At 58.3% G+C, this 18,057-nt stretch overlaps 1 protein-coding gene across 1 annotated transcript; it reads right to left on the bottom strand.

Moving 5' to 3' along the window:
* Positions 1-795: 795 nt before the first annotated feature.
* Positions 796-10,555, bottom strand: FOSL1 (FOS like 1, AP-1 transcription factor subunit). The gene is made up of 4 exons (XM_084632998.1): positions 10,398-10,555; positions 4,192-4,434; positions 2,839-2,946; positions 796-2,397 (listed from the first exon to the last, which is right to left on the bottom strand). Exons 1-4 carry the CDS (start codon positions 10,524-10,526, stop codon positions 1,909-1,911), a joined length of 969 nt encoding a protein of 322 aa, XP_084489124.1. The 5' UTR covers positions 10,527-10,555; the 3' UTR covers positions 796-1,908.
* Positions 10,556-18,057: the final 7,502 nt, after the last annotated feature.

Raw genomic sequence — 18,057 nt, 5'->3', positions numbered from 1 at the left:
TTCATTCACAACAAGCGTCTCCAACTGCACTTTCCTTCAGATGCACACCTGGGCCTGTAACCCAAGGGCCAAAGATCGAAGAGCCACTTGGCTTCACTTCTAACTTGCTACCTATCGCCCTCTTCCCTCCACGTGGATGCACTGGTCCCGGGATCCAGGTGCTTTGCCCCCAGCTCCAGGAGGTGTCGGAGTCCAGCAGGGCGGGACACAGGACATGGGTGCCACTGATGCAAAAGGGGATTGGTTCATGGCATGGCCAGGCCAGGCCCAGCCCCTGTGGTTCTGCTGGGAAGTGTGCCAGGGCCAGGCACCTCAGTGAGCCATATTTGAAAGGGGTGTCCCCTGCAGACTGGGTATCAGTGCACTACAGCTGTCAGCTAGCGAAGATACTCCTCCGGCGCCAGGGGCATGGGGTTGTGGCTGTGCTAGGCAGTGTGTGTGTTTGTGTGCGTTTACACACACACTTCCTCGACAACAAAACCAACCCACTGCCCTCACACACCCATATACTTCCTCCACCACCCCACATACTCCCAACTGCATACACACTATTCCCAGTAATCCACATGCCCCACCTCATAGACCCCCCAGCAAAACCCCTGCCACTCACACGTCCTCACATATCCCCCTAAGAGTCCCCCTCCCCCTCCCCCTCCCCCTCCCACAACTCCAATGCCCCCCACACCACATACACCCCCCAACACCCTCAAGTCATATACCAACCAACACCTATACCCCACCCCCGAAACACACACGTGAGCTGTTTCTACTTGTAGCTTTTAATTGTCTCCCGAGACACAAGACACCATCGGTAGAAAAATACTCTTTGAGTGACAATAAATAGCATAGAAACGGTAGCTCCAACAATGAACGCTGTGCAGTCCAGAGCACGCCCTGCGGTTCTGGAGCAGCTTCTGGAACTTGGGAGCCAAAAAAGTCAGTCCTGGGTCTTGGTTGGCCAGTGCTGCAGAATCCCGCACACCTGAGTTTGTTCTGGATCTGGCAGTGGGTTCGACAATGATTGGAGGGGCAGTTTGCAATGTTCAGGTGAGTTCAAGAATGAGGGACTTCTGGAGCAGTCAGATGGAGGGCTAGAAACAGCAAGAGAGGTCTGGAACAGCTGTGAGTATTCTCCAATGAGCAATGGCAGCGTAGAACAGGTAGACCGGTTCTAGAACGAACAAGTTGTGCTAGAATGGTCAGTCAGAGTCTAGAAGGAGTGCCTGTTGAACTCGGACATTTGGTTAGGATCTAGTATGAGACCATGAATGGCTGGGGATATTCCAGAGCAATCCAGGAGGAGGTCAGGAAAGCTCTAGTAGGTTCCAGAAAAAACCAGCAAGCACGATGGGAATTTTGGGAAGGTTGCCACATCCCAAAAGGAATGGAAGGGTAGGGCTGCTCTAGAACAGACAGGAAGGGATTGTGGGAGGGTTTGGGATGGTTCTGAAGCACAAAGACATTCTTCGGCAATGATGGTAAAAGGATGGACAGATTCCTGGCTCGTGAGTGAAAGATTCCAGGGACCTCTGGAATAATCAAGAAACACCGATGGCAGGGAAGGTTCTAGAATGTCGGTGAAAGTTCGAGAGCTGAGGGGGAAATTCCAGATGGGTGTGAAATAATTGGGAGCCTGGAATGGACTGTGTGTGTGCGCGCTTCTAGAATTATCTAGAATGACAGTGAAGGTTTGAAAGTGGACGGGGAGATTCCAGACGTGTCTGGAATGAACAGGAAGTTGGGATAATGGGAAAATGATCACAAAGGTACCACAGCTGAGGTGGATGGTTCCAAAAGGGCCTGGGATGACAGGGAACAGTTCTAGAGTTGTCTGGAACCACATGGAAGGTTCCTGGTCATGAGGCTGGTTCTTGAGCAGGAAGAACAGGGCTGGGGGAGCCGTGCCTGTCAGAGCGCCAGCAGGGTGGGGGAGTTGAGGGAGTCAGATGATTGGTCACCACTGCTGCTCCCACGCCGGTGGGCAGAGCTGCAGGGCTCAGGCGGGAAGGTGTGGCCAGCAGGGGGCTCCCCTTCCCCTGGGGCAGGATAGTTGAAGATCAGGCTGGGAGTGAAGGGAGTTAGCGAGGGTGTGACCATCAGGGTGGGGGTGTGCAGGGCTTCAGGCTCCAGGACCCCGCTGGGGGGAAGGCTGATCCGTGGGGGCACCGGCGGTGGGGGCCGACGTGGGACTGCTGTGGGAGGCTCCAGGGACTCCTGCTTGACAGGGGGTGGGGCGGGAGGCCCCCCCGGCTCCTCCTCCTCTCCCGAGGACTCATCCTGCACTTTGCACACTGGCCGGTGGGCCTCCAAGATCAGCTCAAACCTCTCCTTCTGCTTTTGCAGCTCTGCAATCTCTTTCTGCAGGCCCGACTTCTCCTCCTCCAACTGGTCCGTCTCCTGGGGGAGAGACAGGTCAGGGGGAGGCAGGACACTTGGGTTCTATCCCTGGCATGGGGAGGGAAGTGGGGTCTAGTGATTAGACTGGGGGTGGGAGGGGCTGGAAGCCAGGACCCATAGGTAAAATCCCCAGCTCTGGGAGGGCAGTGGGGTCTGGTGGGTTAGCACAGGAGGGATGAGATGCCTGGTTCTGTCCCCAGCTCTAGGAGTGGGAAGGGCACATCTTGCCCTACAGCCATCACAGTTCAGGTGGCTTTGATTCCATCTCTTGCAGAGCCAGGCAGGGTCAGAACTTGCATGGGCAACCTCCAATGAGAACTGAAGGGGGAGTCAGTAGGGGGACTTTCCCCGCACAGCCAGGGCCGACCCCAATGCCCCTGCATGGTGCTGGGGGCGCTGTGCTGCAGGGAGTGTTGTGGGGACTCAGTAGGGGGTGTTCACCATTTGCAGACAGTCCGTTAGCTCTTTCCTCCGGTTCCGGCACTTTGCTGCAGCCAGTTTGTTCCTCTCCCGTCTTACCCTGCGCCGCTCCTCTTCCTCAGGGGTCATCTGAAGTGGGGGCAAGAGAGGGGCAGGGGTTTTCAAATGAATGACAGTGATGCCATATCTATCCCCCTTCTATGCCGGTCCATGGAAAACTGCCAAGGACCAGGTCCTTGTCAGGCTTTCACCCCCAAGCAATAATATCCACAGGGATCCCCCACAGTGCATTAAACATGCAGCCACCTCTGGGGTGGGGCATGGGGGATTCTTATACAGGGATCCCTAACTCAGTGCTGAGATGAGACTGGGGTACTTTTCTAGTTAGGTTGGGGGAGGGGAAGGGTAGTTTTGGGGGACAGGGCAAGGGTTAAAGTCTGGCTGAGGGACAGCCAGCCTTCTCTGGCCCCAGTGGCTTCAGATGCTGCCTGGATTCCACAGGCTGCGGAGGGAACAGTCCCGGTATGCTGCTGGCCCCAGTGCCCCTTCCCTTCTGAGTCACCCTGTGGCTCCATGATTCAGCATGCTGTCATTTCCTCTCCTGCCTGCCCCCAGGGTGTGAACCCAAATGCCCCAGCCAAATCCCAGCTTGTGTGATTCCCTTCAAAGACCAGAATGGGCTCTAGTGGTTACAGCAATGGATCTGGGAGCCAGAGTTCCTGGGTTCTAGTTCTGGGAGGGGAGTGGGGCCTAGTAGGTCAGACTGGGGAGGCTGGCAGCCAGGTCTGTGAGAGGGGAGTAGGGTCTAATAGTCAGACCATGGGGGCTGGCAGCCAGGCCTCTGAAAGTGGAGTGGAGCCTAGTGGTCAGATCAGGGGGGCTGGCAGTCACGGCTCCTGGGGGTTACCCCCAGCTTTCTGTGTGGGGATAGTTCTCTGAACCCACCTTGCTAAGCATTTGGAGAGCTCCCGATGGACAGCGCCCTGTGTCCTGTCTGCGGTTCTGATGTTAGCCACTAGGTGGCCCCACTGCCCTGTGGCGTTTGTGGCAAGGGGCCCAGCCCTAGGGCGGAATGAGTGCCAGCCATCCTTGCTTGGTTCTCCTGGCAGAAGGGGACTCGCCTCCCCCCGCCCCCCAGCCCAGGCGAAGCCCCACTTCCCTCTCCCACCTCCTCCAGCCATTGCAAATCAGGGGGCAGCTTCCCACTGTCCTGGGGATTTGGAGTGGGAAACTGAGGCACAGAGCAACACCCTCCCCCCCCGGATTCCTGTCTCCCACCGCTCCCCCGCTCTAACCCTCTACACCCCACTGCCCTCCTGGGCTAGGCATTCGCCCCTCTCCCCCCACCCCTGCTCCAATAACTGCCTTACTCACATGCTCATTGTGCCTCCGACGTATCCCAAGGGTGGGCCCAATGGTGCGGATGACGCCTGGGCGGGCCCCAGCAGGGTAGGGGGCATAGGGGCGGGGGTATGGGGCAGCTGTGAAGGAGGAGGGCGAGGAGCAGGTGTTGAGCATCGTGGGCCGAACCATCCACTGCAGGTCCTGGCTGGAGGTGATGGTGTTGAGGCTGGGAATGAAGCTGGCAGCCCCTGCACTCGGGCCTGGGGGGAACTTCTGGGGAGACAAGAGGAGGCGGCAGTTAGAGGAGGCCAGAGGCTGGGGGAGGGCAGCTGGGTGCATTGTCATCAAAGAGGCTTCCCCATTGCTACGGGCTGTACAGGGGGCAGGACTGACACACGGACCTGGGGGAGCAGGTCTGGCTGCAGAGGGCAGCAGTGCCAGCATCACAAGGGCACCTGGTGCTTCCAAATAAAGATCCCCATTGCCAAGGGCACCCAGATATTGGCAAAGCATTCCAGCCTGCAGAGGGGGCCCTGGCTTGGCTTAGGGGCCAGCAGTGAATTGCTCCAGGAGCAAATCCTGGGTCACCGGCTGCATTCAGTCTCCTTGTGACCTCAGACACCCTCATGGAGGCAGCATGTCTAGGAAGCAGGGAGGGAGGGGCTGGGAATCAGGACCCCTGGGTTCTCCTCCCAGCTCTGACGGGGGAGTGGGGTATAGTGGGTAAGAGCAGGGAGGCTGGAGTCAAGTCACTTGAATTCTCCTTCTGACCCTGGGAAAGGAGTGACATCTAGTGGATACATGGTGGCTTTGGGGGGGCCTGGGAGCCAGGACTCTTGGGTTAAATTCCCAACTCTAACCACTGACAACCTGGGAGCTCAGGTGAGTCATTGCATCTCTCCCTGGGCAAGGCTCTCTAGCAGTAAAATGGGATAACACAGAGAGGCGGGAAATGTAACAGGCTGATGTCCATAAAGTCAGGGAAAGGAAAGAATTCCTTGCACCATGGGACTGGTGTGTGAAACTCTGCCCTGGGCGATGTGGGAGGTCAGACAGATGATCAGAGAGGTTTCCTGGCCTTAAAGTGACTGGCTTTGTGAAGTGCTTTGAGGTGAGGGAAGGGGCTGATATTTTAAACAACAAACAAGGAAATTCCAGGTTTACATTGGGGGAAAAAAACAATTTTGTTAATGGAAACTGCTAGTGTCTGGCTGAGCCTGGAGACGACTTCAGAGGTCTGACAGCAAGTCAAATAATACACCAGGGTTCAGGACTTCAGGCTCCTGCCACTGACTCTTAATGCCTCCATTTCCCCTTCACAGATTATATGACCAGAAGGGACCATTGTGATCATCTAGTCTGAGCTCCTGCATAGCCCAGCTCCTAGGATGGCCCTGAACTAATTCCTGGTTGAATTAGAGCAGCCCCGTTAGAAAACCATCCCGTCTTGATTTCACAGCTGCCAGTTTGTCTGTTTAGACTGTGAGATCTTGGGGAGGCAGGCATGTCTCTTACTGTGTGTCCATGAAGCACCTGGGACAATGGGATCCCCTTCCCTCTCAGCCCACAGTCTCTAGGTGCTGCCCTAATACACATGAGAACCAGGTATTCATAGTACAATTCACTTTAAATAATTGTAAAGTTCCTCTTTGTCATTCAACACTCTTCCCTAGGGGCCCAGTGAAGCCTTGGAAGGTTCCATATTTAGCACCCCTCCACCATCCCCCCAACCCCCCATTATTGGATCTGACAGTTCATGTCACCCTTCACCCTCTATGACAATGTGGGGATTTTCTGTAAAATTATTATGAAGCCTCTGTGTTCCTCAGCTTCTGTACTTTGCATTGCTCCCAAGTGGAGGAAAAGGGTTACATCTGCACTTGGGGGCAGTGAGGACGGGAGCTGTGGGTACGGCCTTGCTGCCTGGCCCACAGGGAATGGGTCTGTAAGGAACTGATCGAAACCGATCCAGACCAAGACAGGGTCCAGAGAGACGATGGACATGCCAATAATTGTGCAGCAGAGGGAAGCTTCCGCAGGTGAGGTTGTGAACTCAGCTTGGCCCTGCCTGGAGACAAAGAACTGGGAGGTCACCAGCAGGAGCTAAAGAGTCGGCTTCTGGACCAGGCTGGCTGTTTGCACCTAGGACTGATAGAAGGGTCAGGGAAAAACAGTCCATCCCGCCAAGCCAGGGCAACCCACCAGCCCAGCTGTAGGCGATTCCATTTCACACTCGGTCTTAACATGCAGTTCTCTGTGCTAACCTAAGGACTTCCAGTGCTGAGTTGCAGGTGACTCAAGGCCCCGCCTGTTTGCAAAGGGCTGTCTGGTGTCACTGCACATGCGTCTGGAGGTGCATTAGTCCCTGAAGAGTGGGCAAACTTCTAACTAGGAGTCTGTCTCATCTGGACTGGCTGGGCAGCACACCCGGTGTGGCGCAAGAGGGCTGGAGCCCAGAGGCTCAGGTTCAGGGGCTGCAAGGCTGTGTGGCCTGCCCTGAAGGAAAAGTGGGCCCCATTGCTGAAGGGGTTCCTCCAAGAGACCGTTTACAGCTAGGGCCCAGCCCTGAGCCTGTGGATCTGTGAACCCTCCCACCCCAGTGCTGGTGTGTGGGGGTTGGAAATGTTGTAGGTGGTTTCTATCTCCCAACCGTCAAATAACCAACCCTGCTGGCCTTGGGATTTTAAACCCAAAATCCATGCCGAGGCTTCTACTGGGGTTAAACCTTTGGGGATCATGGGGTAATCCAAGTCCTGATAGCCCCATTTTACAGATGGGGAACTGAGGCACAACCAGCAGAGAGAGAGATCTGCCCTGGTTCACAGAGCAAGTCATTGGCAGAGAACCCAGGAGTCCTAACTCCCAGTCCCCTCTTCTTCCCTGCACCCCTCTGCAGTAGACTTGCCTCACCTCCCAGAGCTGGGAGTGGAACCCAGGAGCCCTGACTACACCTATCTATTAGGCCCTATGTCACCCTGGCAGTGCCCTCAGCCAAAGCCCCTTCCATCCCATACCCAGCCTGTCTGAATCAATACAAAGCTGTTCTGAAGGCCTTTACAGGTCATGCTATCTCTGAGCATGGTGGCCGGTCACTGGCTGGGACTCCTACCCTCCCACCCCAAAGGCACAGGCCCTCCAGGCTTTGGGAGAATCCCCACTAATGATTGGCAGTATAGTGTGTAGGATACACAGCTACATGGTCAGGATTCCATTCAGCAGGGGACAGAGTGGTGCAGGCACAGCAGCTGGTTTGGTGCAATAGGCAGACAGGCAGATACTTTGCTAGTGCCATGCCCACTGTTTGCCTTCTGCCCATATTTAGGGGTGCTCATGGGGGTTACTTATTACATGAATGAGGAGCTAATGGGGCAGAGCAGAACAGGAAGGTTTAGAGTCACTTCCCAGCCCCATCATCTTTTTAGGAACTGGCGAATGTCAGGGGCAGAGCCCAGGGCATGGGGCAGAGGAATTCACCTCCTTGGAGCCAGGACCAAGGGACTGGCAGGCTCAGGGGGTAGAGAATGGGATACAGACCCCTTTCCCTTGAGTGGGCGCCAGCTGCAATCCAGCCCCCATGCTGCAAGACTGGCTGGCTCAGAGGTATGGAGATGGGATATGGGGTCTTCCCCTCTAGAAGACGCCAGCTCAGATCCGGCCCCAGAGCCACAGCATGACAGCTGTTTCTGTCCCATGCCCATTGCGTGACCCCCATGTAAAAGAAGTTTGCTGGGTCTCAGCATAGTGCATGGGCCCCATCCCCACCTCGGCACTAGCCAGTCCTTTCAGCAACAGAGAGGCCAAGGGCTCAGTGTGGGCACAGAGACCAAGCACCTGCCAGAGTGGATGGAGACAACACAGGGCTCCGTGTCACCACTCTGGGCACACACTGGTGATTCCAGCTCCCAGGGCCACTGAGTCAGCATGATCCTCTGGCATGCTCCTGCATGTGAACAGCAGGGTGTGCGCAGAAATCCTGCCCCCAGATAACCCTCCCGTGTCCTCCCCACCCCTTGACCCAGTTTGCCTGGCCTAGTGGGTGCCTCCCCAGCACTGGCGTCACACCCCAGCTCACTGTGCTGCTTAATGGTGCTGCCCAGCCCTGGGGTAGGAGACTGGCCATGCCTTCTGTGTCAGACAGAGAACACCTGGGGGAGATACTGCCCCAGGGACTGGGGCCTCCCCCAAAACACAAAGGGGGCTGGGCATGGGAGCAGAGCTTCCCAGGCACTGAATCTTGGCTGCCACCCCAGCCAGGGCTAGTGGTTAGAGCAGTGGGGGCTGGGAGCCAGGGCCCCTGGGTTCTCTCTGGGCTCTGGAAGGGGAGTGGAGTCTATTGGGTTAGAGCAGTGGGGGCTGGGAGCCAGGACTCCTGGGTTCTCTTTGCAGCTCTGGGAGGAGAGGGGGGCCTGGTGGGGTGGGGAAGGGGAGGGAAGCTGGGCGTCAGGATGCCTGGGGTCTCTCTATCCCCTGTGTGGCAGCTGTTGACAGGGGGTCGGCAGGCGCGGCAGCTGGCTTTGGGGTGGGGCTGGCAGCCGTCGCAGCGGCGCCCTTATGCAAGAGGAAATTGCTGAGGAATCTCGGCTCCCTGGAAGCCAGGCCGCGGTGAGCGGAGGGGCCGCCGGGGTGAGCGCAGTCCGTGACTCACCCGGCGTGACACAGCACCGCGGAGCTCCAGCCGGGAGCCAGGACTGGGGAGCAGGAGGGAATTCCCCCATTCGCGCCCCATTTTCAGGTCTGTCCTGTTGCCACCTTCTGTCGTAGCCTGGAGCCCCAGCCCCACCCCCCACAACACACATCCAGCCGCTGCGGGGGAGGCGGGTGCCTCACAATTTGCCAGCTATGGAGGTCTGAGGGGCTGGAAGTGTGTCCAGCCCTGGGGTCTGTCTCTGTCTCTCCCCCCCCCACACGCCCCACTGGGCTGCTTGGGTCCCCACCGCTGGCTGCGGACAGCCCAGAGAGGGAGGCGAGTCTTAAACCCTGCCCGGGGACAGCTGGCAAAACACACTGGCCTTGAGGGCCCCCCCCTCTGGTTTTCAGCCCTGTGGCTTACGTTCCGGACCCGTCCTGCAGGGCACGGAGGTGCCAGGAGGAGAAGTGGGTTCCCAAGTGAAAGGGGAGCAGAGCTGGCACAGAACCCAGGAGTCCTGACTCTCCCCCCCCCCTTCCCTGAGCTAAAATACTGAGTGTCCGCCAGACCCACAAACCCGCTGAGGTTAGACACCCTGGTGCACTTGCTTCCGCAGCCCCCTCCTGGATGGGATAAACGGTGTGTCATAAACCCTGTAGGATGACACCTGGCGAGGAGTCCCCCTCCACTGGTACAGGTGGTTCTGGCGTGTCTCCCTGCAGCTGCCACTATGTGGCTGGGCGGGAGGCAGGGACAGGGACACCCCAGGCCCGCATGGCGCCAGCTCAATACAAGGGTCTGTGACCCGGGCGCTCAGGCAGCAGCAAACGAGGGGAGCCCCCCCCCCCAGTCGCTCTGCTGCAGAGCGCCGGGTGGGGGAACCCCCTACATTCCTCAGCCATCGGCACGCGAGTGCCTGCGTGCGTCAAGGGGGAGGGGGGGTCAAACCAGCTGCCGCCACGCGGTGGGGTGAATCAACCCAGAGTATTAGTCATCGCCCCCCTCCCCAGAAACGAAAGAGAGCGAGAAAGGAGAGGGCAAGAAAACAGACCGGGGAAAGGCTGGCTGGAGCAGGGCGGGAGGGGATCGGGCAGGGATGGCTGGCAGGGCTGGGTGTGTGGAGGAACAAGGGCTGGAGAGAAAGAAGGGAGGGTGTGGAGACCGGGTGGGTGTGTCTAGACGGCTGGGGATGGCTAGAGAATAGATTAGATAGGGGGGTGGGGATGGGGACAGGCTGACACACAGTGCGGGACAGGGGCGCTGGGACAATTTGTACAGGGGGGGCGCTGAGAGCCCTTGAACCCAACTGTAAAGCCTGGATATGGTGGAAACCGCTTCAAGCCAGGGGGTGCAGCAGCACCCCTAGTTCCAGCACCTATGGCCAGAGAGGTGCGTATGGGGACAGAGGGACAGACAGAGCAGGAGGTGTGCATAGGGGCGGGCGGACAGACAGACAGACAGACGGAGGCAGACAGCTGGGGAGGTGTGCATTGGAGCGGACAGACAGACAGAAGGGGAGGTGTGCACCGAGGCGGACAGACAGACACGGGGAGCGTGCGTGGGGACAGGCCGACCGAGCTCTCGGCCCTTTGCCCCGCTCGCCCCTTACCTGTTGCGCTGCTCCCGGGGTCCCTGAGGCGGCGGCCGGCCCCACGCTGCGCAGGGCAGGGTGCTGAGGGCGAGGGTTGTACGAGGATCCCGGGCCGTCGGCTCTGCCCGCTCCGTAGTCCCTGAACATGTCCGTCTCTCCGCTGGGGCTGTGCTATGCCTAGGTCAGCCCGGCGAGCGCCTCTCAACTGCCTCCCGCCCGGTTACTTTTTTATGAATGGGAACTTCGGGGCCGCCTCACTTTAAGCTGGGGGAGGGGAGGGGCGTCCCACCCCGCGCCCTTTTCAAGTCATCAGGGAAGCAGGGAATCCCCTCTCCAACAACCCACCCCGGTTCCGCTGGGCTCTATTCAATTAAGATGCCCCCTTCTGCCTGGAATCAGAGTTTGGTCAGCCCCTAAAAGGCCATCAAAGTCAATATTCCCCCCCGCGTTCTAAATCTATTTGGTACGGTCCGGGGATTGACTCAGTGCTCGGTGACGTAGATATCCAAATATAGTGTGATTTCCTCCTGCTTGCTGTGCAATAGTAAAGGATTCCCTTCTGTGTTGTTTCCAAGCTTTGTTTGTTCAAGATGCGTTTCAGAGAAACCGACTCAAGATAAAAACACGCCCCCCCTCCCAGTACTACAATAACAACGCCACACAAACACCCACACCTGTACACCACCGCACACATCCTGAACCTCACAACGCCTGCACAACACCCCCCGGTACCACAACACCACACATACCTGTACAACCCCCCCACCCCCCGCCGCCCGCGTATTACAGCACACACCCTGTACACCACCGTAGCACACATCTCTGCACAACACACAGCTGTGCAACAACACAACCATCGCTGCACAACCACACACACTGCACAACTGCACGCGTCGCTCTGCACACAAAACTGCACGCACCGGCATTCTTACACGGTCTGCACAACAACGGACACCCCTAAACACAGACAGACAGACACTCACATCAGGCCAGGTAGTTTGTTTTCACACGTCAAATTTGCAAAGACACCCTCCCTCTCCCCCCCTCCCCTCCTCCGCGCGCTCATGCAGTAAATGAATTCGGGGCTGGGTAGGATCCCACGGGCAATGGGGGGCCCAGGCCGGGACACTCCAGGAGCGAGGCGGGCTAGTAAAGGAATATACAGAGAGAGAGAGACAGACAGGTGAGCAACAGGGGCCTCTGGTTGGTCCAGAGATAGGAAAGTGTCTGGATGGGTGGCTAGACAGACCAAGGAGTGTGTTGGGGGAAGGGAGAGAGAGGGTGCGTGTGAATGGAAAGATGGGGGTGTGCATGGGGATGGGTGGATAGAGGCGAAAGTGGCACAGGGGATGGGGGCAGAGGGTCCCTGTGACCATGTGGAAGGTGGGGACGCAGGGGACAGGGGTCCCTGTGACCCAACAGGGGCAGGTGGGAGACAGGGGCAGTTTATATGTAGCTCCCTGCCCCTCCGCACATGCTTGGCACTGCCAGTTTCTGGGGCTGAGCAGCTGGGCTAGACCCAATGAGAGTATAGTATGCTCCATAAATCCTCCCAAGCCCCCCAACAGAACAAGAACTCCCCAACCCAACACAGGAAGGGATCCCTGCAATCTGGATGCCCCCTCCCCTCTGCTGTATCATAGAGAGCCCCTGCCCCCCCTCTTCTTGAACAGAGACGCTGAGCCTGGCTCTCCCACCCTCCCCCGCTAAGAGCCTCAGGTCACCCCTCACCCTAAGAAACAAGCCGCTGGAAGATACCCTAGCATGGAGAATGGAAGTGTCCAGCTAAGGTGGTGGGCTAGGAGTCAGGACTCCTGTGTTCTGTCCCCAACTTTGGTGTGTGTGTGTGTTGGGAGGGAGAGGGGTTGGGTTAGAGCGGGGGCTGGGGCCAAGACACCTGGAAGGGTCTAGTGGGTTAAAGCAGAGGGCTGGGAGTCAGGACTCCTGGGTTCCATACACAGCTCTGGGAGGAGAATGGGGTCAGTGATTCCTCTCTCTCTGAGTGGGCTGCGGGGGTGTCATTTCCGGACACAGCGGCCTTTGGTCACCTTCAGAATCAGGAACTGAAAGCGACGGCAAGTGAAACTGACAGGGCTGGGCTCCGTGCAGAGAGTGAAAGCATGTCCCTCAGGCTCCCCACAGCCACAAGGAGCCTGACAGCGCTCGTTCTCTCTCATTACTAGTTGGAGGGAGATCCCAGGGAGATTGGGACCCCCAGGCACTGCACAAAACACAGTGAGAGACAGGCCCTGCCCTGAAGCGCTCACTGTCTGAATAGACAAAGTGTGGGGGGAGAAACTAAGGCACAGAGGAAGAGACTCCCCTAAGGTCACACAGCAGGTCACTGCGGGAGCTGGGAATGAAACCCAGGGGTCCTGGCTCCCAGACCCCCGTGTTTTAACCACTAGAACCCCCCTCCAAGTACCAGGGAGAGAATCCAGTGATCCTGGCTCCTCCCCCCAAGCCTCGAAACAAACAGCTCTTCTGGGAGCTCTTCTGGTCCAGGGTCTGTTCCTCTTCGCCCCCCGAACCCCCCCCGCGCCCCGTGAGGGTTAACGATCCCTCTCCCCAAGGAGCGGGACAGGATGTGAGACACGGGAATGTGGATGATCTCATGCTCCCGGTGACTAACCTGGCAGGAATGGGGGGGAGAGCAGCCAGCTGGCACCCTGCCACCAGCCTTGGGGAGCAATGAGAGGTCGGGGGACATGGCTGGCTCCCACCCTGGGTACTGGCCCCCCCTGCTCCCCAGTATTAAACCCTGAGCACAGAGCAGTGGAGTCACCACATTTCCCTGGGGACTAGCATATGACAGTTGCTGGGAGGTTGCAGGCTGGCACTGAGGGGCACAGGCAGAGCTGGGTGGGGGGAGGCAAGAGCTGGGATAGCAGGGGGCTGCAGGCTGGCACTGAGGGGCACAGGCAGAGCTGGGGGGGAGGCCAGGGCTGGGATAGCAGGGGGCTGCAGGCTGGCACTGAGGGGCACAGGCAGAGCTGGGGGGGAGGCAAGGGCTGGGATAGCAGGGGGCTGCAGGCTGGCACTGAGGGGCACAGGCAGAGCTGAGGGGGGGGAGGCAAGGGCTGGGATAGCAGGGGGCTGCAGGCTGGCACTGAGGGGCACAGGCAGAGCTGGGGGGAGGCAAGGGCTGGGATAGCAGGGGGCTGCAGGCTGGCACTGAGGGGCACAGGCAGAGCTGGGGGGAGGCAAGGGCTGGGATAGCAGGGGGCTGCAGGCTGGCACTGAGGGGCACAGGCAGAGCTGGTGGGGGGAGGCAAGGGCTGGGATAGCAGGGGGCTGCAGGCTGGCACTGAGGGGCACAGGCAGAGCTGGGGGGAGGCAAGGGCTGGGATAGCAGGGGGCTGGCATTGAGAGGCACTAACAGAGCTGCATGTGTCCCAGCCTTTCAAACTGCCCGGTCACCTCACTCCACACTTGAAAGTTTCCTGGAGAGCAATGGAGCTGTGTGGAGGGGATTTCACACAGGCTCCCGCCAAATCAGCACGTGGCACTCACAAGTGCTTGTGGCTGCCAGGGATGAGGTAGGGCCCCTCTGTGTCTATGGAGGGAATGGGAGAATGGGCCAAATCCCAAACAGGAGACAGCCGAGAACTCTGTATACTCATCCACTTACTCACCTTCCTTTTCCTCCTGACTTTACTCACTCTGTCGACTTGAGGTTTGGATCCCAGCCTAATGCAGCACAGATCCAGGACTGGGATAACTGGGGCTGCGAGTCTGGATTGAGTGGCAGCAGGAGAGATGGGAAGGGGGGGGGATGGACCCAGGGCTGGGATACCAGGGGGGCTGCAAGTCCAGAGTGAGAGCTACCCCTGTGGAATTCAAGGACAACAGGGTACCAGTGTTATCATCTCCTGGGACACTCAGAACAGCTCCAGCTATCCCTGGGGCATGTTAACCCCTTGCATGCTAGAGCAGACGGACCCTGGGTGCTGCAGTGCTGGGGGGAGGGGTTACCTGAAGATCACCAGTCATGTGCTCAGCCCCACCCTCCCCCTAGCTGCTGAGTTGCCAGTGCCACTTTGTGCAGTGGTTCCCAGGGTATATTCCTTCCTCACCCCCACCCAGCTTAGGGGCCTCCCTCTGCTCTGAGTCTCAAATACTGTCAGGCTGGGGCCTCACAGGATGAGATGGTTCAAGTGCCATTGGCCTGAGGGGGGGTCTCTGCTCACCCCAATCTTGGACCCAAAGTCTGGGGGTGTCCTACACACATCCCAACTCCTCCCAGAGCTGGGAGAGAACTGGGAGTCCTGATTCCCCCACCCTGCTCCCATAGCTCTTCCAGCATCCCAGTAAAATATCTGCCTGGATTGACCTAATAGAGAGGCTCCGGGGCTGTGCCTTTCACCAAAAGCAGTTTTGCCCCTTCCCCTCACTCTTGCCTCCCCCCAGCCCCATTCCCCTGAAGCCCTTCCCCCTGTTCCTACAGGCTTCATGTACGGGCAGTGCTATATGGAATGCAGGGAGAAGATCCCTGTGAGCCAGGACTCCTGGGTTCTATTCCCAGCTCAGGCAGGCAGTTGCATGGCAGCCCCTTAGCACCAGGGTGGGGCCCTGCTTGGGCTTGGAGCAGATGGTGCCAGGCTGGCATACTGGGTTGCTGGCACCATGCCCAGCCAGTGCCCTGTCCTGGATCCAGCACATGTTTGTGGAGCAGGAGGGAGCATTCAACTCAATCATCTCAGAGCTGGGAGATTCTTGAAGAACAAATCAGACTGGGTGAGACACAGAGAAAAGGAGGGAGTGGACAAGGGGCCTTTCTCCTCTTGGGGCACTGGCTCCGATCTGACCCCAGGCTGGCTCAGGGGATTGGGCAAGAGGCTACAGAGCCTCTACGGGGCACCAGGTCCAATCCAGACCCAGGTCATTCATAACTGCGGGCCATTTCCCAGCTCTGCTGGTGGATTGAGTTGTGGGCCCCGAGCATGGGGCCCCCCTGGGAGCATCTGCATCACACCAGTCAAAACAGAGACCAAGGGCTGAATGGTCCACTGACAGCCAACTCCCCTTTGGAAGGCGGTTGCAGCAGGCCATTTATGGAAGGGGGTCCCATTTTAGGACAAGGAGACTGCCAGGTCCAGGAGCTCTAAGTTGGTACTGACTGTGCCCCTGTATCTGCACAGCCCAGACCTCACCTCTTCCTTCCCCCCAGGACCCAGAGTCTCATTCCACTCTGAATCACTGCAGGCCTCTGGCACGTTCCTCTACCAGGCGCCTGTCATTCCAATCCCATGAGTTGGGGGATCTCCAGCACCGAGAGACATTTCCTCCCCCGCCCCCCCCCCCGGTGCTCCCAGCTTGCAACCATCAGTCACTGGGCCTCAGCCAAAGCAGCAGGTCCCCATGCTAAGCAGAGTCCAGCTGGGTCAGTCTAGGATGGGAGACCTGTACTTCAGAGGGAGAGGCTTCCCAAATAGCCCCACCCAATGTCAGACAAACAGCATCCATTGAACAGGGAGGCTGCCAGCCACAAACCAGCACACGGTGCACGCTCATTATGGGACTGCACAGACACCAACCTATGCGATGGTACACACCTGCTGTGTGAATGCACTTACACACAACAATCACTCAGCTACACACAATGATGACTGCACAGATTCTCTCCTGTTTGCACAATCATATGCAATGCCAATTGCGCACGCACACATGTACACAGCTTGACAATTGCACAGACACTCACACTCAGCCAGCTGCACAGGGGCACACATGCATTGACAATTTCCCATAATCACACACAACTGCAATTGCAATACATACCCTCTATGTGTGGATGTACATTCTGCCACACCCCCGGCTCCCTTTCTCAAGTTCTGAGCCCACAGCAGCCTGTTCCCTCAAGCCCTGCAGCAGGGGGTGCCATAGGGAGCAGGGTGGGAACTCTGGCTGTACAGGGAACTCCTAGCTCAGGGGTTCTCAAACTGGGGGTTGTGAGCCCTCAGGGGGTCACAAGATTATTACATGGGGAGTCACGAGCAGTCAACCTCCACCCCAAACCACACTTCACTCCAGCATTTATAATAGTGTTAAATATAAAAAAGAGTTTTTATTTCATAAAGAGGGGGGTTGCACCCAGAAGCTTGCTGTATGAAAGGGGTCACCAATACAAAAGTTTGAGAAACACTGTCCTGGCTATTCCAGACCCAGCAGGGGGCGCTGTAGGGATCAGGACAGGCAGGGGGCAGTTCCCATTCTCAGCTGGGCTGTGTGATTCCAGCAGGTGCAGTCTTGCCACATCCCCACCCTCCTGGCTCTGACGCCAACACCTGGGAGGGCTGACGCAAGTAGAGCGATTGCTCCATTCCCACTGTCATCTACCTCAAATGGGGCAGGATCAAGGGATCTTCCCCACCCATTGCACTTCCCTAGAGGCCTCGTATCTCAGTCCCCACCAAACCAGCCAGTCTTCCAATCTACTATTCTCCTTTGTTTTGCTGCCAATACCCCTGAGCTCAAGTCCTGCTTTGTGCTCAGACTCACCCATCCCAGGGCTCCGATCGGGGATACAATGGCTGGGAGGCCCCTGACACCTCCCATAACGCTCTGCAGCTGGGAGCCAGGGCTATTCCCAGCCCCATGCCCATTACACGGGGGTAACCCTGGAGGAACCTGCTGCCAGGGGCAACAGGGGTTCATCATTCCTCTTCCCAGGGGGTACCCGGCGCCAGCTGGGACCTGGGCCTAGGGCTGTATCCAGCTTTCTCCAGCCCAGGCCCAATGTCGCCCAGCTAGGAAGTTCCCATCCCCACTAACTTCCCAGCTGCTTTGTGCCTCCCCCAACACCCCTGGCTGCTCTAGGGGCCCCGTATCCCCTCCCTGCCCCAGACCTCTCTTCCTGCCTCACTCCCCATAACCCCCCAACCCATTTATCAGTCCAGTCCCCTTTGAATTCACAGGTGGCTCTGATATCAAGGGGGGCCATAACCCTGTGTGTGGGTCCCCAGCTATCCCCTCTCTCCCACTCATGCCTATCCACCTCTTGGGGCCCTGTGGAGGGGGTAGAGGATCACTCTGCCCCCGCCCCACCCTGGCACATTAATGTCCTTGTGGCTGCCAAGGCAGCTTAGTGGATGCCAAGTTCTCTCCTTTATGCAGTGCCAGCCCTGCTGCAGGCGGGGAGTGGTGCCAAGGCTTGACACGCACTCCCACACTCTAGGCATCCTTTCACCCAGTGCCTTCTCAGCCTCACCCCGTCACAGCCTTTTAACCAGGGTCAGCACTTGGGGGGCTGATCCCCACACCCTGCCCTGCTCCACAGGGGGCAGTCCTGGGGCTCCCTGCCTGGCCAACCCGTGGGCAGACCGGGATTGGGGGAGGAAGGGAAGGGGGGCGGGTTGGAATGAGGCGAGGGAGGGGCATGAGGAGACTAGAGAGATGATGTTTGGGGTGATGGGGGGGCAGGAGGGGAAGGGAAGACATGGGAGAGGGGTGTGTGGGGCTGGGGGGAAGCTGTGGAGCAGGCTCGGGAGCAGGAAGGGCGTAGGGGGGTGAGGGAAGGGGTTGGGGTGCTAAAGGATACCGGGGGGGGGGGGCTGGGAGGGATAGCGGGTTTCCCTGCCCCGTACAGCGAGCCTTTGGCCTCTCTTCCTGGCTGCTCCCCGACTCCTTGTACGTACGGCCCCCGCCCGGACCCTGCTCTCTGGCGCCACCCAGCGCCGCT

Source organism: Lepidochelys olivacea, assembly GCF_965140295.1.
Source record: "Lepidochelys olivacea isolate rLepOli2 genome assembly, chromosome: 7".
Taxonomy (NCBI): Eukaryota; Metazoa; Chordata; order Testudines; family Cheloniidae; genus Lepidochelys; species Lepidochelys olivacea.
The sequence above is the reverse complement of the archived record's forward strand: the minus strand, read 5'-3'. Positions and strand labels throughout refer to the sequence as shown.

Bases quoted from the DNA above. Each gene is read 5' to 3' on its own strand.
- FOSL1 (XM_084632998.1), bottom strand. From the start codon at position 10,526: ATGTTCAGGGACTACGGAGCGGGCAGAGCCGACGGCCCGGGATCCTCG. The intron at 2,947-4,191 runs GTGAGTAAGGCA...CCCCCACTTCAG, and splicing joins GTCGGAGGCACAATGAGCAT to ATGACCCCTGAGGAAGAGGA. The intron at 2,398-2,838 runs GTGAACACCCCC...TCTCTCCCCCAG, and splicing joins TAACGGACTGTCTGCAAATG to GAGACGGACCAGTTGGAGGA.